At 58.3% G+C, this 21,356-nt stretch overlaps 2 protein-coding genes across 2 annotated transcripts in view; one reads left to right on the top strand and one right to left on the bottom strand.

Moving 5' to 3' along the window:
- The window catches only part of LOC140405519 (nck-associated protein 5-like), a 49,143-nt gene extending 39,917 nt beyond the window's left edge, over nt 1-9,226 (top strand). Inside the window, exons 5-6 of the mRNA XM_072494067.1 lie at nt 965-1,255; nt 4,381-9,226. Of these exons, the coding sequence (XP_072350168.1) occupies nt 965-1,255; nt 4,381-4,400 (311 nt within the window). The 3' untranslated portion in view covers nt 4,401-9,226. The remainder of the gene's footprint in view (nt 1-964; nt 1,256-4,380) is intronic.
- Nucleotides 6,717-21,356, bottom strand: part of LOC140405326 (nck-associated protein 5-like) — a 193,663-nt gene continuing 179,023 nt past the window's right edge. The window contains exon 5 of the mRNA XM_072493617.1: nt 6,717-6,734. Coding sequence (XP_072349718.1) covers nt 6,717-6,734 — 18 coding nt within the window. The remainder of the gene's footprint in view (nt 6,735-21,356) is intronic.

Here is a 21,356-nt window from a genome sequence, read left to right as displayed (position 1 = left end):
GGTGCTCCGAGTGTGGGTCTGACCGAGGGACACGGAGACCGGGACTGTGCACGGTGCTCCGAGTGTGGGTCTGACCGAGGGACACGGAGACCGGGACTGTGCACGGTGCTCCGAGTGTGGGTCTGTCCGAGGGACACGGAGACCGGGACTGTGCACGGTGCTCCGAGTGTGGGTCTGACCGAGGGACACGGAGACCGGGACTGTGCACGGTGCTCCGAGTGTGGGTGTGACCGAGGGACACGGAGACCGGGATTGTGCACGGTGCTCCGAGTGTGGGTCTGACCGAGGGACACGGAGACCGGGACTGTGCACGGTGCTCCGAGTGTGGGTCTGACCGAGGGACACGGAGACCGGGACTGTGCACGGTGCTCCGTGTGTGGGTCTGACCGAGGGACACGGAGACCGGGACTGTGCACGGTGCTCCGAGTGTGGGTCTGACCGAGACATACGGAGACCGGGACTGAGCACGGTGCTCCGAGTGTGGGTATGACTGAGGGACACGGAGACCGGGACTGTGCACGGTGCTCCGAGTGTGGGTCTGACCGAGGGATACGGAGACCGGGACTGTGCACGGTGCTCCGAGTGTGGGTCTAACCGAGGGACACGGAGACCGGGACTGTGCACGGTGCTCCGAGTGTGGGTCTGACCGAGGGACAGGGAGACCGGGACTGTGCACGGTGCTCCGAGTGTGGGTCTGACCGAGGGACACGGAGACCGGGACTGTACACGGTGCTCCGAGTGTGTGTCTGATCGAGGGACACGGAGACCGGGACTGTGCACGGTGCTCCGAGTGTGGGTCTGACTGAGGGATACGGACACCGGGACTGTGCACGGTGCTCCGAGTGTGGGTCTGACCGAGGGACACGGAGACCGGGACTGTGCACGGTGCTCCGAGTGTGGGCCTAACAATGTGTTTATTATAATTCACTGCTTTCTGCTGCCTCTATCCTCTTTTTGGCTCCAGGCTCCAACTTTCAGACGCGAACACTGGACAGCGGAATCGGGACATTCCCTCCACCAGACACGGCTGGGTGTGCGTTGGGAAAATCGTTCCCCCGGACGAGAACGGGACCTCAGGAGGCCCTGGCCCCAGGGCGCGGCATAAGCAGGGCAGCGGGAATCGGCACACGGAAGGCCAGGACACTGGAGCGGGAACAACAATCTCCGGGCAGCGGCCAGAGATGTCAGGACCCCGAGGTGACCCGGAAAATCCCTCACTTCTCACGGGAGATGCTTCAGGAGCAGAACGCAGCAGGTAACGGAGCAACTGCACTGTGGGAGGGTCAGTGCTGAGGGAGCGCCGCACTGTGGGAGGGTCAGTGCTGAGGGAGCGCCGCACTGTGGGAGGGTCAGTGCTGAGGGAGCTCCGCACTGTGGGAGGGTCAGTGCTGAGGGAGCGCCGCACTGTGGGAGGGTCAGTGCTGAGGGAGGGTCGCACTGTGGGAGGGTCAGTGCTGAGGGAGCGCCGCACTGTGGGAGGGTCGGTGCTGAGGGAGCGCCGCACTGTGGGAGGGTCAGTGCTGTGGGAGTGCCGCACTGTGGGAGGGTCGGTGCTGAGGGAGCTCCGCACTGTGGGAGGGTCAGTGCTGAGGGAGTGCCGCACTGTGGGAGGGTCAGTGCTGAGGGAGCTCCGCACTGTGGGAGGGTCAGTGCTGAGGGAGCTCCGCACTGTGGGAGGGTCAGTGCTGAGGGAGCTCCGCACTGCGGGTGGGTCAGTGCTGAGGGAGCGCCGCACTGCGGGAGGGTCGGTGCTGAGGGAGCGCCGCACTGTGGGAGGGTCAGTGCTGAGGGAGCGCCGCACTGTGGGAGGGTCAGTGCTGAGGGAGGGTCGCACTGTGGGAGGGTCAGTGCTGAGGGAGCGCCGCACTGTGGGAGGGTCGGTGCTGAGGGAACGCCGCACTGTGGGAGGGTCAGTGCTGTGGGAGGGTCGGTGCTGAGGGAGCTCCGCACTGTGGGAGGGTCAGTGCTGAGGGAGTGCCGCACTGTGGGAGGGTCAGTGCTGAGGGAGCTCCGCACTGTGGGAGGGTCAGTGCTGAGGGAGCGCCGCACTGTGGGAGGGTCGGTGCTGAGGGAACGCCGCACTGTGGGAGGGTCAGTGCTGTGGGAGGGTCGGTGCTGAGGGAGCTCCGCACTGTGGGAGGGTCAGTGCTGAGGGAGTGCCGCACTGTGGGAGGGTCAGTGCTGAGGGAGCTCCGCACTGTGGGAGGGTCAGTGCTGAGGGAGCGCCGCACTGTGGGAGGGTCAGTGCTGAGGGAGCTCCGCACTGTGGGAGGGTCAGTGCTGAGGGAGTGCCGCACTGTGGGAGGGTCAGTGCTGAGGGAGCTCCGCACTGTGGGAGGGTCAGTGCTGAGGGAGCGCCGCACTGTGGGAGGGTCAGTGCTGAGGGAGCTCCGCACTGTGGGAGGGTCAGTGCTGAGGGAGCGCCGCACTGCGGGAGGGTCGGTGCTGAGGGAGCGCCGCACTGTGGGAGGGTCAGTGCTGAGTGAGCGTCGCACTGTGGGAGGGTCGGCACCGAGGGAGCTCCGCACTGTGGGAGGGTCAGTGCTGAGGGAGCACCGCACTGTGGGAGGGTCAGTGCTGAGAGAGCTCCGCACTGTGGGAGGGTCGGTGCTGAGGGAGCTCCGCACTGTGGGACGGTCAGTGCTGAGGGAGCACCGCACTGTGGGAGGGTCAGTGCTGAGGGAGCTCCGCACTGTGGGACGGTCAGTGCTGAGGGAGCACCGCACTGTGGGAGGGTCAGTGCTGAGGGAGCTCCGCACTGTGGGAGGGTCAGTGCTGAGGGAGCGCCGCACTGTGGGAGGGTCAGTGCTGAGGGAGTGCCGCACTGTGGGAGGGTCAGTGCTGAGGGAGCACCGCACTGTGGGAGGGTCAGTGCTGAGGGAGCGCCGCACTGTGGGAGGGTCAGTGCTGAGGGAGGTCCGCACTGTGGGAGGGTCAGTGCTGAGGGAGCTCCGCACTGTGGGAGGGTCAGTGCTGAGGGAGCTCCGCACTGTGGGAGGGTCGGCGCCGAGGGAGCTCCGCACTGTGGGAGGGTCGGTGTTGAGGGAGCTCCGCACTGTGGGGGGGTCAGTGCTGAGGGTGCTCCGCACTGTGGGAGGGTCAGTGCTGAGGGAGCGCCGCACTGTGGGAGGGTCAGTGCTGAGGGAGCGCCGCACTGTGGGAGGGTCAGTGCTGAGGGAGCTCCGCACTGTGGGAGGGTCAGTGCTGAGGGAGCTCCGCACTGTGGGAGGGTCAGTGCTGAGGGAGCTCCGCACTGTGGGAGGGTCGGTGCTGAGGGAGTGCCGCACTGTGGGAGGGTCAGTGCTGAGGGAGCTCCGCACTGTGGGTGGGTCAGTGCTGAGGGAGCGCAACACTGTGGGAGGGTCAGTGCTGAGGGAGCTCCGCACTGTGGGAGGGTCAGTGCTGAGGGAGCGCCGCACTGTGGGAGGGTCAGTGCTGAGGGAGCTCCGCACTGTGGGAGGGTCAGTGCTGAGGGAGCGCCGCACTGTGGGAGGGTCAGTGCTGGGGGAGCTCCGCACTGTGGGTGGGTCAGTGCTGAGGGAGCGCAACACTGTGGGAGGGTCAGTGCTGAGGGAGCTCCGCACTGTGGGAGGGTCAGTGCTGAGGGAGCGCCGCACTGTGCGAGGGTCAGTGCTGAGGGAGGGCCGCACTGTGGGAGGGTCAGTGCTGAGGGAGCGCCGCACTGTGGGAGGGTCAGTGCTGAGGGAGCTCCGCACTGTGGGAGGGTCAGTGCTGAGGGAGCGCCGCACTGTGGGAGTGTCAGTGCTGAGGGAGCGATGCACTGTGGGAGGGTCAGTGCTGAGGGAGCGCCGCACTGCGGGAGGGTCAGTGCTGAGGGAGCGCCGCACTGCGGGAGGGTCGGTGCTGAGGGAGCTCCGCACTGTGGGAGGGTCAGTGCTGAGGGAGCGCCGCACTGCGGGAGGGTCAGTGCTGAGGGAGCGTCGCACTGTGGGAGTGTCAGTGCTGAGGGAGCGCCGCACTGCGGGAGGGTCAGTGCTGAGGGAGCGTCGCACTGTGGGAGGGTCAGTGCTGAGGGAGCTCCGCACTGTGGGAGGGTCAGTGCTGAGGGAGCGCCGCACTGTGGGAGGGTCAGTGCTGAGGGAGCTCCGCACTGTGGGAGGGTCAGTGCTGAGGGAGCGCCGCACTGCGGGAGGGTCAGTGCCGAGGGAGCTCCGCACTGTGGGAGGGTCGGTGCTGAGGGAGCTCCGCACTGTGGGAGGGTCAGTGCTGAGGGAGCTCCGCACTGTGGGAGGGTCAGTGCTGAGGGAGCTCCGCACTGTGGGAGGGTCGGTGCTGAGGGAGCTCCGCACTGTGGGAGGGTCAGTGCTGAGGGAGCTCCGCAGTGAATGCACTAATGCATTTTGCTCCATTTTCTCACAGAGAGATCGGAGATGTCCTGAATGCTCTGGACCGGAACCCGCTCCCTGGCCGGTTGGTCTCAGTATCCTCCAGGCTGTCCCATGGCTCCGGCAGGCTGGAGTGCGGGGGGCGGGTGGAAGTAGGTGTTTGACGTCTGCGTAACGAGGAGAGGAAACGTGACAGGAGGGGTCTCCGTTACGCACAGACCGACTGCCCGGGAATTCCCCCAAAACTGTGTCGCCCAGCGTCGATCGAACGTGGTGGACCGTTCTAACCTCTGACTCTACGTCCATCTCATTAACCAAAAAGGCAGACGTGTAGCTGCCGCATCATCTCTGCCGTGAATGTTTTGTGTGGTTTGTCATCTCTCCGTCTGGACTGAGACAGTGTACACGGACCCCTTCCCTCTCTGCCTATCCCCGGTAATACCTGGCCATCCGGGGAGGAGTTAAACCCTCTCGTATCCTCATCAATTGGGACTGTGCACGGTGCTCCGAGTGTGGGTCTGACCGAGGGATACGGAGAGCGGGACTGTGCACGGTGCTCCGAGTGTGGGTCTGACCGAGGGATACGGAGACCGGGACTGCGCACGGTGCTCCGAGTGTAGGTCTGACCGAGGGATACGGAGAGCGGGACTGTGCACGGTGCTCCGAGTGTGGGTCTGACCGAGGGACACGGAGACCGGGACTGTGCACGGTGCTCCGAGTGTGGGTCTGACCGAGGGATACGGAGACCGGGACTGTGTACGGTGCTCCGAGTGTGGGTCTGACCGAGGGATACGGAGACGAGGACTGTGCACGGTGCTCCGAGTGTGTGTCTAACCGAGGGATACGGGGACTGTGCACGGTGCTCCGAGTGTGGGTCTGACCGAGGGACACGGAGACCGGGACTGTGCACGGTGCTCCGAGTGTGGGTCTGACCGTGGGAGACCGGGGCTGTGCACGGTGCTCCGAGTGTGGGTCTGACCGAGGGACACGGAGACCGGGACTGTGCACGGTGCTCCGAGTGTGGGTCTAACCGAGGGATACGGAGACCGGGGCTGTGCGCGGTGCTCCGAGTGTGGGTCTAACCGAGGGATACGGAGACCGGGGCTGTGCGCGGTGCTCCGAGTGTGTGTCTGACCGAGGGACACGGAGACCGGGACTGTGCACGGTGCTCCGAGTGTAGGTCTCACCGAGGGATAGGGAGGCCGGGACTGTGCACGGTGCTCCGAGTGTGGCTCTGATTGAGGGATACAGAGACCGGGACTGTGCACGGTGCTCCGAGTGTGGGTCTGACCGAGGGATACGGAGACCGGGACCGTGCACGGTTCTCCGAGTGTGGGTCTGACCGAGGGACACGGAGACCGGGACTGTGCACGGTGCTCCGAGTGTGGGTCTGACCGAGGGATACGGAGACCGGGACTGTGCACGGTGCTCCGAGTGTCGGTCTGACCGAGGGATACGGAGGCCGGGACTGTGCACGGTGCTCTGAGTGTGGGTATAACCGAGGAACAAGGAGACCAGGGCTGTGCACGGTGCCCCGAGTGTGGATCTGACTGAGGGACAAGGAGACCGGGACTGTGCACGGTGCTCCGAATGTGTGTCTGACCGAGGGATACGGAGACCGGGACTGTGCACGGTGCTCCGAGTGTGGGTCTGACCGAGGGATACGAAGACCGGGACTGTGCACGGTGCTCCGAGTGTGGATCTGACCGAGGGATACGGAGACCGGGACTTTGCACGGTGATCCGAGTGTGGGTCTGACCGAGGGACACGGAGACCGGGACTGTGCACGGTGCTCCGAGTGTGGATCTGACCGAGGGATACGGAGACCGGGACTTTGCACGGTGATCCGAGTGTGGGTCTGACCGAGGGACACGGAATCCGGGACTGTGCACGGTGCTCCGAGTGTGGGTCTGACCGAGGGATACGGAGACTGGGACTGGGCACGGTGCTCGGAGTGTGGGTCTGACCGAGGGACACGGAGACCGGGACTGTGCACAGTGCTCCGAGTGTGGGTGTGACCGAGGGACACGGAGGCCGGGACTGTGCACGGTGCTCCGAGTGTGGGTCTGACCGAGGGACACGGAGACCGGGACTGTGCACGGTGCTCCGAGTGTGGATCTGACCGAGGGATACGGAGACCGGGACTGTGCACGGTGATCCGAGTGTGGGTGTGACCGAGGGACACGGAGGCCGGGACTGTGCACGGTGCTCCGAGTGTGGGTGTGACCGAGGGACACGGAGACCGAGACTGTGCACGGTGCTCCGAGTGTGAGTCTTATGGATGGAGAGTGAAAGACATCAATTGAAGTGAAAGCTCAGGGAAAACACATTCCCTAAAACAAACCCCAAACGCCTGGGGAAGTATTCTGGTTAAAGTTTCCGAGAAGTCTTTAACACACCCAACAGGTCCAACATAAGCACAGTTAAACCGAGAGTGTCACAGCTGTTTTCACCGTTTTCTTATACTCACATCCTCCTCACGGTTTGAAACATGGAAGATCGGGGCAAGAGGATGCCTTCTGGTCCCTCGAGTCTGCTCCCCCATTCATCACCATCATGGCTGACCATCCAACTCAATCTGCTCTCTCCCCATCGCCTTGGATCCCAATATCCCCAAGTGCTCTATCCAGCCGACTCTTGAATATATCCAATGTTTCAGCATCAACTACTTCCTGGGGTAATGAATTCCACAGGCTCGCCGCTCTCTGGGTGAAGAAATGTCTCCTTATCTCTGTCTGAAATGGTTTACCCTGAATCCTCAGGCTGCGACCCCTGGTTCTGGACACACCCATCATTGGTGACATCTTCCCCGCATCTCCCCTGTCCAGTCCGGTTAGAATTTTATACGTCTGCGTCAGATCCGCCCCTCGTTCGTCTGAGCTCCAGCGAGAACAATCCCAACCGAGTCAATCTCTTCTCGGACGACAGTCCCAGGAATCGGCCTGGTCAACCTTGGCTGCTCTCCCTCGAGAGCAAGAACATCCTTCCTCAGAGACGGAGACCAGAACTGCCCACAATACTCCAGGTGTGGCCTCACCAAGGCCCTGTACAATCGCAGCAACACATCCCTGCTCCTGTACTCGAAACCTCTCGCAATGAAGGCCAACACACCATTAGCCGTCTTTACCGCCTGCTCCACCTGCATGCTCACCTTCAGCGACTGGTGCACAAGGACACCCAGGTCCCGCTGCACTCTCCCCTCTCCCAATTTACAACCGTTCAGGTAGTAATCGTCCTCCTGGTGTTCCTCCCAAAGTGGACAATCTCACATTTATCCAAATTAAACTGCATCTGCCACTGATTTGCCCACTCGCCCAACCTGTCCAAATCACACTGAGAAGGATCTCTGTATCCTCCTCACAGCTCACCCTCCCACCCAACTTAGTGCCCCCCTCCTCAACCAACCCCTGCTCAAACGACACAGGAGGAGGCCGTTCGGCTCACCATATCCCTGCCAGCCCCTTGAAAGATCCAGCCAATTAGTCCCACCCCCCTCGTCCCCCACCTCTCTCTCACCGCAACCCCCCACAAAATAATTAGCGCCTTCCCGATCCCGACAACCCGCGGCAGCTGGGTGGCCAGAGTTCCTTTGTCTGTCTCAGCCATCGAGCCCCCTCTCTGCTCTGATCCCATCTCCCAGCCCTCGCCCCGTAGCCGTGTCGGCCGCCGGCGTTTCGGGAGCTCATCCAAACGCTTCTCAATTGTTGTTGGAGATCCCGCCTCACCGGCCCTTTCATGCAGCGAGTTCCGGATTCCCGCCACCCTCTGGGCGAAAACGTTTCTCCTCACATCCCCTTTGAACCTCCTGCCCCCCCCACCTCCCCGTTATTGAGCCCTCTGCTAAGGGGAAACGTTCCTCCCAATCCACCCTATCTGCCTCCCTCATCATTCTGTCCACCTCGATCGGGTCCACCCCCCCCCGACCTCCGCTCCGAGGGAGACAACCCCGGCCTAACCAGCCTCTCTCCACCGCGGGGACGCTCCAGCCCAGGCCACATTCCCGGTCAATCCCCTCCCCACCCTCTCCAGCCCGATCGCACCCTTCCTATACCAGAAAGTTGCCTGGTATGGGGAGCATTAGCTATGAGGAGCGGTTGAATAAACTCGGTTTGTTCTCACTGGAACGACGGAGGTTGAGGGGCGACCTGATAGAGGTCGACAAAATTATGAGGGGCATAGACAGAGTGGATAGTCAGAGGCTTTTCCCCAGGGTAGAGGGGTCAATAACTAGGGGGCATAGGTTTAAGGTGAGAGGGGCAAGGTTGAGAGTAGATGTACGAGGCAAGTTTTTTACGCAGAGGGTAGTGGGTGCCTGGAACTCGCTGCCGGAGGAGGTAGTGGAAGCAGGGACGATAGGGACATTTAAGGGGCATCTTGACAAATACATGAATAGGATGGGAATAGAGGGATACGGACCCAGGAAGTGTAGAAGATTGTAGTTTAGTCGGGCAGCATGGTCGGCACGGGCTTGGAGGGCCGAAGGGCCTGTTCCTGTGCTGTACATTTCTTTGTTCTTGGTTCGTATAGAGTGGCGACGAGGACTGAGCACAGTATAGTTGTGACCGAACCAGCCTCTCTCCGCTGCTGAAACTTCCTCGGCCTCTCTTGAAGCCTCAGTGATTTATTTACCCGCTGGCCCCAGCTCTCCGTTTCTGCGACCACTCTGCCAATTGGATCTTTCTCTGCTGTTTTGTACACCCTGGCGCGTGTTTGTGTAAAATAAATGTATTCCTGTCTCAGGAATCAAGGAGATTCCTCTCTCTCTCTCACACAGCGGGAGAGCTCAGTGCGACTCCGCCCAGGAGCCGGCTGCGTGTAGTTTTTAAAAGTTTAATCATTCAGGGAAAACATTGTAAATCAATTAAACCGACCCTAACCTGCTTTAGTTCCACTGCTGTCTTCATTTCTCTTGGGTGCTCAGGTCTCCTGGATTGGGCGTCACCTGTCCAGGGTCAGTGCTGAGGGAGCTCCGCACTGTGGGAGGGTCAGTGCTGAGGGAGCGCCGCACTGTGGGAGGGTCAGTGCTGAGGGAGCGCCGCACTGTGGGAGGGTCAGTGCTGAGGGAGCGCCACACTGTGGGAGGGTCAGTGCTGAGGGAGCTCCGCACTGTGGGAGGGTCAGTGCTGAGGGAGCGCCGCACTGTGGGAGCGTCAGTCCTGAGGGAGCTCCGCACTGTGGGAGGGTCGGTGCTGAGGGAGCTCCGCACTGTGGGAGGGTCAGTGCTGAGTGAGCTCCGCACTGTGGGAGGGTCAGTGCTGAGGGAGCTCCGCTCTGTGGGAGGGTCAGTGCTGAGGGAGCGCCGCACTGTGGTAGGGTCAGTGCTGAGGGAGCTCCGCACTGTGGGAGGGTCAGTGCGGAGGGAGCGCCGCACTGTGGGAGGGTCAGTGCTGAGGGAGCTCCGCTCTGTGGGAGGGTCAGTGCTGAGGGAGCGCCGCACTGTGGGAGGGTCAGTGCTGAGGGAGCTCCGCACTGTGGGAGGGTCAGTGCTGAGGGAGCTCCGCACTGTGGGAGGGTCTGTGCTGAGGGAGCTCCGCACTGTGGGAGGGTCAGTGCTGAGGGAGCTCCGCACTGTGGGAGGGTCAGTGCTGAGGGAACGCCGCACTGTGGGAGGGTCAGTGCTGAGGGAGCGACACACTGTGGGAGGGTCAGTGCTGAGGGAGCGCCGCACTGTGGGAGTGTCAGTGCTGAGGGAGTGCCACACTGTGGGAGGGTCAGTGCTGAGGGAGCGCCGCACTGTGGGAGGGTCGGTCCTGAGGGAGCGCCGCACTGTGGGAGGGTCAGTGCTGAGGGAGCGCCGCACTGTGGGAGGGTCAGTGCTGAGGGAGCTCCGCTCTGTGGGAGGGTCAGTGCTGAGGGAGCGCCGCATTGTGGGAGGGTCAGTGCTGAGGGAGCGCCGCATTGCGGGAGGGTCAGTGCTGAGGGAGCGCCGCACTGCGGGAGGGTCAGTGCCGAGGGAGCGCCGCACTGTGGGAGGGTCAGTGCTGCGGGAGCTCCGCACTGTGGGAGGGTGAGTGCTGAGGGTGCGTCGCACTGTGGGAGGGTCAGTGCTGAGGGAGCGCCGCACTGTGGGAGGGTCAGTGCTGAGGGAGCTCCGCACTGTGGGAGGGTCAGTGCTGAGGGAGCGCCGCACTGTGGGAGGGTCAGTGCTGAGGGAGCGCCGCATTGTGGGAGGGTCAGTGCTGAGGGAACGCCGCACTGTGGGAGGGTCAGTGCTGAGGGAGCGACACACTGTGGGAGGGTCAGTGCTGAGGGAGCTCCGCACTGTGGGAGGGTCAATGCTGAGGGAGCGCCGCAGTGTGGGAGGGTCAGTGCTGAGGGAGCGCCCCACTGTGGGAGGGTCGGTGCTGAGAGAGCTCCGCACTGTGGGAGGGTCAGTGCTGAGGGAGCGCCGCACTGTGGGAGGGTCAGTGCTGAGGGAGCTCAGCACTGTGGGAGGGTCAGTGCTGAGGGAGCGCTGCACTGTGGGAGGGTCAGTGCTGAGGGAGCGCCGCACTGTGGGAGGGTCAGTGCTGAGGGAACGCCGCACTGTGGGAGGGTCAGTGCTGAGGGAGCGACACACTGTGGGAGGGTCAGTGCTGAGGGAGCTCCGCACTGTGGGAGGGTCAATGCTGAGGGAGCGCCGCAGTGTGAGAGGGTCAGTGCTGAGGGAGCGCCCCACTGTGGGAGGGTCGGTGCTGAGAGAGCTCCGCACTGTGGGAGGGTCAGTGCTGAGGGAGCGCCGCACTGTGGGAGGGTCAGTGCTGAGGGAGCTCAGCACTGTGGGAGGGTCAGTGCTGAGGGAGCCCCGCACTGTGGGAGGGTCAGTGCTGAGGGAGCGCCGCACTGTGGGAGGGTCAGTGCTGAGGGAGCTCCGCACTGTGGGAGGGCCAGTGCTGAGGGAGCGCCGCACTGTGGGAGGGTCAGTGCTGAGGGAGCTCTGCACTGTGGGAGGGTCAGTGCTGAGGGAGCTTCGCACTGTGGGAGTGTCAGTGCTGAGGGAGCACTGCACTGTGGGAGGGTCAGTGCTGAGGGAGCGCCGCACTGTGGGAGGTTCTGTGCTGAGGGAGTGCCGCACTGTGGGAGGGTCAGTGCTGAGGGAGCGCCGCACTGTGGGAGGTTCAGTGCTGAGGGAGCTCCGCACTGTGGGAGGGTCAGTGCTGAGGGAGCTCCGCACTGTGGGAGGGTCGGTGCTGAGGGAGCTCCGCACTGTGGGAGGGTCAGGGCTGAGGGAGCGCCGCACTGTGGGAGTGTCAGTGCTGAGGGAGCGCCGCACTGTGGGAGGGTCAGGGCTGAGGGAGCGCCGCACTGTGGGAGTGTCAGTGCTGAGGGAGCTCCGCACTGTGGGAGGGTCAGTGCTGAGGGAGCGCCGCACTGTGGGAGGGTCAGTGCTGAGGGAGCTCCGCACTGTGGGAGGGTCAGTGCTGAGGGAGCTCTGCACTGTGGGAGGGTCAGTGCTGAGGGAGCTTCGCACTGTGGGAGAGTCAGTGCTGAGGGAGCACTGCACTGTGGGAGGGTCAGTGCTGAGGGAGCGCCGCACTGTGGGAGGTTCAGTGCTGAGGGAGCGCCGCACTGTGGGATGGTCAGTGCTGAGGGAGCGCCGCACTGTGGGAGGGTCAGTGCTGAGGGAGCTCCGCACTGTGGGAGGGTCGGTGCTGAGGGAGCTCCGCACTGTGGGAGGGTCAGGGCTGAGCGAGCGCCGCACTTTGGGAGTGTCAGTGCTGAGGGAGCTCCGCACTGTGGGAGGGTCAGTGCTGAGGGAGCGCCGCACTGTGGGAGGGTCAGTGCTGAGGGAGCGCCGCACTGTGGGAGGGTCAGTGCTGAGGGAGCTCCGCACTGTTTAAGGGTCAGTGCTGAGGGAGCGCCGCACTGTGGGAGGGTCAGTGCTGAGGGAGCTCCGCACTGTGGGAGGGTCAATGCTCAGGGAGCGCTGCACTTTGGGAGGGTCAGTACTGAGGGAACGCCGCACTGTGGGAGGGTCAGTGCTGAGGGAGCGTCGCACTGTGGGAGGTTCAGTGCTGAGACGGTGCCGCACTGCGGGAGGGTCGGTGCTGAGGGAGCTCCGCACTGTGTGAGGGTCAGTGCTGAGGGAGCTCCGCACTGTGGGAGGGTCAGTGCTGAGGGAGCTCCGCATTGTGGGAGTGTCAGTGCTGAGGGAGCGCCGCACTGTGGGAGGTTCAGTGCTGAGGGAGCGCCGCACTGTGGGAGGGTCAGTGCTGAGGGAGCGCCGCACTGTGGGAGGGTCAGTGCTGAGGGAGCGCCGCACTGTGGGAGGGTCAGTGCTGAGGGAGCTCTGCACTGTGGGAGGGTCAGTGCTGAGGGAGCTTCGCACTGTGGGAGAGTCAGTGCTGAGGGAGCACTGCACTGTGGGAGGGTCAGTGCTGAGGGAGCGCCGCACTGTGGGAGGGTCAGTGCTGAGGGAGCGCCGCACTGTGGGAGGTTCAGTGCTGAGGGAGCGCCGCGCTGTGGGAGGGTCAGTGCTGAGGGAGCTCCGCACTGTGGGAGGGTCAGTGCTGAGGGAACGCCGCACTGTGGGAGGGTCAGTGCTCCGAGAGCGCCGCACTGTGGGAGGGTCAGTGCTGAGGGAGCTTCGCACTGTGGGAGGGCCAGTGCTGAGGGAGCTCCGCGCTGTGGGAGGGTCAGTGCTGAGGGAGCGCCGCACTGTGGGAGGGTCAGTGCTGAGGGAGCTCCGCACTGTGGGAGGGTCAGTGCTGAGGGAGCTCCGCACTGTGGGAGGGTCAGTGCTGAGGGAGCGCCGCACTGTGGGAGGGTCAGTGCTGAGGGAGCTCCGCACTGTGGGAGGGTCAGTGCTGAGGGAGCGCCGCACTGTGGGAGGGTCAGTGCTGAGGGAGCGCCGCACTGTGGGAGGGTCAGTGCTGAGGGAGCTCCGCACTGTGGGAGGGTCAGTGCTGAGGGAGCGACTCACTGTGGGGGGGTCAGTACTGAGGGAACGCCAGTGCGGCGCTCCCTCAGCACTGACCCTCCCACAGTGCGGCGCTCTCTTTTCATGAGAGTATCCGTTTAAGAAATGTCTGATCACATGGCTTCAGTGATATCATTGTGTGGGTGGAGCTGGGCTGTGGCGCTGGGTTTTACTTTCACTTTGAGTTTTGGAGCCGGTTTGTGGCCCAGTAAAGTTTTTACTTTCGTTTTCACATTTTGCTCAGACAGAGAAGTATTTTGGCTTGTCTGTCTATTTTCAATTTTAAAGTGTTATTCCTTTGAAGAAACCCAATGATTATACTTACTGCCGCTTTGGTAAATGGTTTATGGTATTTTGTTATTGAATTGGAACAGTTAGGGGGGGAATTCATTAAGGGTTATACATAGATTAATGTAGCCGTGTGTGGTCTTAATGTTTGTAATTATTGATAATTCCTACTGTGTGTGTGTTTATAAAAATATTAACTAAATTTGTAGAATAAAGCTTGTTGTATTAACAGCGTACAAGAACTCTGTTGAGAAACAGCTTAACGGCCATTGTGCTAATCGTAGCCAAACGCAACCAACAGTTATAAGTCAGGTAAAGTCACTGATATACATGATAACTGACCACTCGCCTCTCCTGAGTGAGCATGTTCGAAGCGCTCAGATCCCCTTTTCCGGTCCTTGACTGCGGGATTATGTCCTGGCAATTATTGTGACTTGACCGGAGCGGACAGCGAAAGGAAGGTGAGAACCACAATGATGGTAGTTTTAAAATGATTGATTTATTCAAGAGAAATTAAGTCTTCTGCAACCCAGGTTAACCCCCACACACACAAACACCGATTATGAAATGCTACGTGTGAAAGAAGAGACTGAACGGCCCACCGAAAATCCTTACAGTTTACACAGATTTACTTTCGCGACGCAAACACAGATACTCACCCACCCCAAACCTCGACAAGCTACACTAATTGGGAGTTTTCGGTGAGCTGGAGGAATATGCTCACCGCTCCAGGGACAGGGGAGTTTAAAAAAAAACAAAAAACGTTGACACAGTTTCTTTCGGTCTTCTTCCAAGCCGGCCGGTCCTTGCGGCTGTCGCTCCTCTGGCTCTCGTGGTCCGTTTCCAGCCAGGCAAAGCGTGGGTCAGGCAAGAGAGTTCCGACAGTTCCTCAGACTTGACATTTTAAGGGCACGACCCTGAATGGGTCAAATACTGACCCCCTCCCACAGGTGAGTCCCGGGACAAAGGAAGCCTTTCTGATTGTTGACAGGGTGGAAGTGATTAAGTTCCCCAATCAAAAGTTTAATGTAGAGAAGTGTGAGGTGATTCACTTTGGAAGGAATAACAGGAATGCGGAATATTTGGCTAATGGTAAAGTTCTTGGAAGTGTGGATGAGCAGAGGGATCTAGGTGTCCATGTACATAGATCCCTGAAAGTTGCCACCCAGGTTGATAGGGTGGTGAAGAAGGCCTATGGAGTGTTGGCCTTTATTGGTAGAGGGATTGAGTTCCGGAGTCGGGAGGTCATGTTGCAGCTGTACAAAACTCTGGTACGGCCGCATTTGGAGTATTGCGTACAGTTCTGGTCACCGCATTATAGGAAGGACGTGGAGGCTTTGGAGCGGATGCAGAGGAGATTTACCAGGATGTTGCCTGGTATGGAGGGAAAATCTTATGAGGAAAGGCTGATGGACTTGAGGTTGTTTTCGTTGGAGAGAAGAAGGTTAAGAGGAGACTTAATAGAGGCATACAAAATGATCAGGGGGTTGGATAGGGTGGACAGTGAGAGCCTTCTCCCGCGGATGGAAATGGCTGGCACGAGGGGGCATAGCTTTAAACTGAGGGGTAATAGATATAGGACAGAGGTCAGAGGTAGGTTCTTTACGCAAAGAATAGTGAGGCCGTGGAATGCCCTACCTGCTACAGTGGTCGCCAACATTGAGGGCATTTAAAAGTTTATTGGATAAACATATGGATGATAATGGCATAGTGTAGGTTAGATGGCTTTTGTTTCGGTGCAACATCGTGGGCCGAAGGGCCTGTACTGCGCTGTATTGTTCTATGTTCTATGTTCTATGTTCTAAAAGGTGTCATCGTGTAATTTGATTTTAATCAGTGCCCTTACAAAAGTTTGCAATGTCTCTGGTTTCTGCTGGTCTCGTGACAATGGTCGCTGGAGACAAATTTAATTGTTATCGCATTGAGGTACTGTGGTTCCGTCTGGCCAGGGCAACAAGTGATTTGCATTTCAACTGCCCCTCTTTGAACGGGATCGGGCCCTTTCAATACTCACGGCCTGGCTCTCTTGATTCAGCGGTCTGGCTGCAGACATTTTTTGTCCATTGCAAACGGAATGTCCTGTTCCAACGTACCAGGTCCTTCGATGAGTTTGCCACAACTTTTACAGTGTCGGAGGGGAGGGGGTTGGAGGGGTCTGCGTTGGAGGGAGGCTTGGGGAGATTGCCGACGCCTCATCCAACCCTCTTCCGACCCCCCCCCTCCAGCTTTTCCTGCTCTCCGCCCACCCGACCAGCGACCCGCCACGCCCACCCACACCTCGGCACTGCCCTGTCTGTCTGTCCGTCTCTGGCGGCCCTGGCCCATGGGTCACCTCACAGACATTACTCCGGCCAGCTTCTGCCCCCCCCCCCAACACACACGTACACACGCATCCACACATGTGCGCGCATCCAGGGACGCTAATGACCTCGAGACGCAGAGGAAGACATCCGAACATTCGGTCAAGAGCGCGCCACCAAGAGAGACAGAGAGGGTTATGTCGTAGGGTCGAAGAAGTCTCCAGTGTCATATTTAGGTTATCGGTAAGTCTTTAGTGTCTCTTATACCTAGTTACAAATGTACAGTAAAGGGGAGGAGCTGGGAACAGTCTCCGTGCTGGCTGCTACACACGTCTCTGCCCCTGACACAAGACTGGCCCTGGGTACAGCTCATGTGCTCTTTTACCTCACTGTGTGGGTGACGCTGCGCTCAGTCCCATGTTAACCCGATGTGTGCGAGAGCCTCCTACGACACTCGGCCGCCAGGGGTGGAGCGATGGGGATCGAGGGATAGCGCGAAGATCCGGAATTGGAGCAGCGTGGAGATCTTGGAGGAGGGTTCCAGAGATAGGGAGGGGTGTAGGGGGCTGGAGGAGGTTACAGAGATAGGGAGGGTTGTAGGGGGCTGGAGGAGGTTCCAGAAATAGGGAGGGGTGTAGGGGCTGGAGGAGGTTCCAGAGAGAGGGAGGGTTGTTGGGGCTGGAGGCGGCTACAGAGATAGGGAGGGTTGTCGGGACTGGAGGAGGTTACAGAGATAGGGAGGGGTGTAGGGTGCTGGAGGAGATTACAGAGATAGGGAGGGTTGTAGGGAGCTGGAGGAGGTTACAGAGATAGGGAGGGGTGTAGGGTGCTGGAGGAGGTTACAGAGATAGGGAGGGGTGTAGGGTGCTGGAGGAGGTTACAGAGATAGGGAGGGGGGTAGAGGACTGGAGGAGGTTACAGAGATAGGGAGGGTTGTAGGGAGCTGGAGGTGGTTACAGAGATAGGGAGGGGTGTAGGGGACTGGAGGAGGTTACAGAGATAGGGAGGGGTGTAGGGGGCTGGAGGAGGTTACAGAGATAGGGAGGGTTGTCGGGGCTGGAGGAGGTTACAGAGATAGGGAGGGTTGTAGGGAGCTGGAGGAGGTTACAGAGATAGGGAGGGGGGTAGAGGACTGGAGGAGGTTACAGAGATAGGGAGGGTTGTAGGGAGCTGGAGGTGGTTACAGAGATAGGGAGGGGTGTAGGGTGCTGGAGGAGGTTACAGAGATAGGATGTTTGAGGTGAGGGATGCTGTTAGTGTCCCTGCTGATTTTACCTGCAGGAAGTGCTGCCATCTCCAGCTCCTCCAAGACCGAGTTAGGGAACTGGAGCTGGAGTTGGAAGAACTTCGGATCATTCGGGAGGCAGAGGGGGTCATAGATAGCAGCTTCAGGGAATTAGTTACACCAAAGATTGGAGATAGATGGGTAACTGTAAGAGGGACTGGGAAAAAGCAGTCAGTGCAGGGATCCCCTGCGGTCGTTCCCCTGAGAAACAAGTATACCGCTTTGGATACTTGTGGGGGGGGGGACTTACCAGGGGTAAGCCATGGGGTACGGGCCTCTGGCACGGAGTCTGGCCCTGTTGCTCAGAAGGGAAGGGGGGAGAGGAGCAGAGCATTAGTAATTGGGGACTCGATAGTCAGGGGCACAGATAGGAGATTTTGTGGGAGCGAGAGAGGCTCACGTTTGGTATGTTGCCTCCCAGGTGCAAGGGTACGTGATGTCTCGGATCGTGTTTTCCGGGTCCTTAAGGGGGAGGGGGAGCAGCCCCAAGTCGTGGTCCACATTGGCACTAACGACATAGGTAGGAAAGGGGACAAGGATGTCAGGCAGGCTTTCAGGGAGCTAGGATGGAAGCTCAGAACTAGAACAAACAGAGTTGTTATCTCTGGGTTGTTGCCCGTGCCACGTGATAGTGAGATGAGGAATAGGGAGAGAGAGCAATTAAACACGTGGCTACAGGGATGGTGCAGGCGGGAGGGATTCAGATTTCTGGATAACTGGGGCTCTTTCTGGGGAAGGTGGGACCTCTACAGACAGGATGGTCTACATCTGAGCCTGAGGGGCACAAATATCCTGGGGGGGAGATTTGTTAGTGCTCTTTGGGGGGGTTTAAACTAATGCAGCAGGGGCATGGGAACCTGGATTGTAGTTTTAGGGTAAGGGAGAATGAGAGTATAGAGGTCAGGAGCACAGATTTGACGTCGCAGGAGGGGGCCAGTGTTCAGGTAGGTGGTTTGAAGTGTGTCTACTTCAATGCCAGGAGTATACGAAACAAGGTAGGCGAACTGGCAGCATGGGTTGGTACCTGGGACTTCGATGTTGTGGCCATTTCGGAGACATGGATAGAGCAGGGACAGGAATGGATGTTGCAGGTTCCGGGGTTTAGGTGTTTTAGTAAGCTCAGAGAAGGAGGCAAAAGAGGGGGAGGTGTGGCGCTGCTAGTCAAGAGCAGTATTACGGTGGCGGAGAGGATGCTAGATGGGGACTCATCTTCCGAGGTAGTATGGGCTGAGGTTAGAAACAGGAAAGGAGAGGTCACCCTGTTGGGAGTTTTTTATAGGCCTCCTAATAGTTCTAGGGATGTAGAGGAAAGGATGGCGAAGATGATTCTGGATAAGAGCGAAAGTAACAGGGTTGTTATTATGGGAGACTTTAACTTTCCAAATATTGACTGGAAAAGATATAGTTCGAGTGCATTAGATGGGTCGTTTTTTGTACAATGTGTGCAGGAGGGTTTCCTGACACAATATGTTGACAGGCCAACAAGAGGCGAGGCCACTTTTGATTTGGGTAATGAACCAGGCCAGGTGTTAGATTTGGAGGTAGGTGAGCACTTTGGGGACAGTGACCACAATTCGTTAATGATGGAAAGGGATAAGTATACCCCGCAGGGCAAGAGTTATAGCTGGGGGAAGGGCAATTATGATGCCATTAGACATGACTTGGGGGGGGGAGGGGGGGGGGGGGGGTGTCGGTTGGAGAAGTAGGCTGCAAGTGTTGGGCACACTGGATAAGTGGAGCTTGTTCAAGGATCAGCTACTGCGTGTTCTTGATAAGTACGTACCGGTCAGGCAGGGAGAAAGGCATTGAGCGAGGGAACCGTGGTTTACCAAAGAAGTGGAATCTCTTGTTAAGAGGAAGAAGGAGGCCTATGTGAAGAGGAGGTGTGAAGTTTCAGTTGGGGTGCTTGATATTTACAAGGTAGCGAGGAAGGATCTAAAGAGAGAGCTAAGACGAGCAAGGAGGGGACATGAGAAGTATTTGGCAGGTAGGATCAAGGAAAACCCAAAAGCTTTCCATAGGTATGTCAGGAGTAAAAGAATGACGAGGGAAAGAGTAGGACCAGTCAAGGACAGGGATGGGAAGTTGTGTGTGGAGTCTGAAGAGATAGGCGAGATACTAAATTAATATTTTTCGTCAGTATTCACTCAGGAAAAAGATAATGTTGTAGAGGAGAATGCTGAGACCCAGGCTATTAGGATAGATGGCATTGAGATACGTAGGGAAGAGGTGTTGGCAATTCTGGACAGGCTGATAAGTCCCCGGGGCCTGATGGGATTTATCCTAGGATTCTCTAGGAACCCAGGGAAGAGATTGCTGGGCCTTTGGCTTTGATTTTTATGTCATCATTGGCTACAGGAATAGTGCCAGAGGACTGGAGGATAGCAAATGTGGTCTCTTTGTTCAAGAAGGGGAGCAGAGACAACCCTGGCAACTATAGACCGGTGAGCCTCACGTCTGTAGTGGGTAAAGTCTTGGAGGGGATTATAAGAGACAAGATTTATAATCATCTAGATAGGAATAATATGATTAGGGATAGTCAGCATGGCTTTGTGAAGGGTAGGTCATGCCTCACAAACCTTATCGAGTTCTTTGAGAAGGTGACTGAACAGGTAGACGAGGGTAGAGCAGTTGATGTGGTGTATATGGATTTCAGCAAAGCGTTTGATAAGGTTCCCCATGGTAGGCTTTTGCAGAAAATACGGAGGCTGGGATTGAGGGTGATTTAGAGATGTGGATCAGAAATTGGCTAGCTGAAAGAAGACAGAGTGTGGTGGTTGATGGGAAATGTTCAGAATGGAGTTCAGTTACAAGTGCGTACCACAAGGATCTGTTCTGGGGCCGTTGCCGTTTGTCATTTTTATAAATGACCTAGAGGAGGGCGCAGAAGGGTGGGTGAGTAAATTTGCAGACGACACTAAAGTCGGTGGTGTTGTCGACAGTGCGGAAGGATGTTGCAGGTTACAGAGGGACATAGATAAGCTGCAGAGCTGGGCTGAGAGGTGGCAAATGGAGTTTAATGTAGAGAAGTGTGAGGTGATTCACTTTGGAAGGAATAACAGGAATGCGGAATATTTGGCTAATGGTAAAGTTCTTGGAAGTGTGGATGAGCAGAGGGATCTAGGTGTCCATGTACATAGATCCCTGAAAGTTGCCACCCAGGTTGATAGGGTTGTGAAGAAGGCCTATGGAGTGTTGGCCTTTATTGGTAGAGGGATTGAGTTCCGGAGTCGGGAGGTCATGTTGCAGCTGTACAAAACTCTGGTACGGCCGCATTTGGAGTATTGCGTACAGTTCTGGTCACCTCATTATAGGAAGGACGTGGAAGCTTTGGAACGGGTGCAGAGGAGATTTACCAGGATGTTGCCTGGTATGGAGGGAAAATCTTATGAGGAAAGGCTGATGGACTTGAGGTTGTTTTCGTTGGAGAGAAGAAGGTTAAGAGGAGACTTACTAGAGGCATACAAAATGATCAGGGGGTTGGATAGGGTGGACAGTGAGAGCCTTCTCCCGCGGATGGAAATGGCTGGCACGAGGGGACATAGCTTTAAACTGAGGGGTAATAGATATAGGACAGAGGTCAGAGGTAGGTTCTTTACGCAAAGAGTAGTGAGGCCATGGAATGCCCTGTCTGCAACAGTAGTGAACTCGCCAACATTGAGGGCATTTAAAAGTTTATTGGATAAACATATGGATGATAATGGCATAGTGTAGGTTAGATGGCTTTTGTTTTTTGACTTCCCATGTCGGTGCAACATCGTGGGCCGAAGGGCCTGTACTGCGCTGTATCGTTCTATGTTCTATGTTCTAAGTGTTAGATTTGTTTGTGGGAGAGCACTTTGGAGATAGTGACCACAATTCGGTGTCTTTCACTATTGCAATGGAGGGGGATAGGGCCATACGGCAGGGCAAGGTTTATAATTGGGAGGGGTAATTATGATGCGATTAGGCAAGAATTAGGGAGCATAAGATGGGAACAGAAACTGTCAGGGAAAGGCACAAATGAAAAGTGGAGCTTGTTCAAGGAACAAATACTGCGTGTCCTTGATAGGTATGTCCCTGTCAGGCAGGGAGGAAATGGCCGTGTGAGGGAACCACGGTTCACAAAAGAGGTTGAATGTCTTGTCAAGAGGAAAAAGGAAGTGTATGTAAGGATGAGAAAACAAGGTTCAGTAGGGTCGCTTGAGGGTTAGAAGGTAGCAAGGAATGAGCTGAAAAAAGGGCTTAGGAGAGCTAGG

This window comes from Scyliorhinus torazame, chromosome X (genome assembly GCF_047496885.1).
Source record: "Scyliorhinus torazame isolate Kashiwa2021f chromosome X, sScyTor2.1, whole genome shotgun sequence".
Lineage (NCBI taxonomy): Eukaryota > Metazoa > Chordata > Chondrichthyes > Carcharhiniformes > Scyliorhinidae > Scyliorhinus > Scyliorhinus torazame.
Note: the sequence above shows the minus strand (reverse complement) of the source record. Positions and strands in the feature narration are given on the sequence as shown.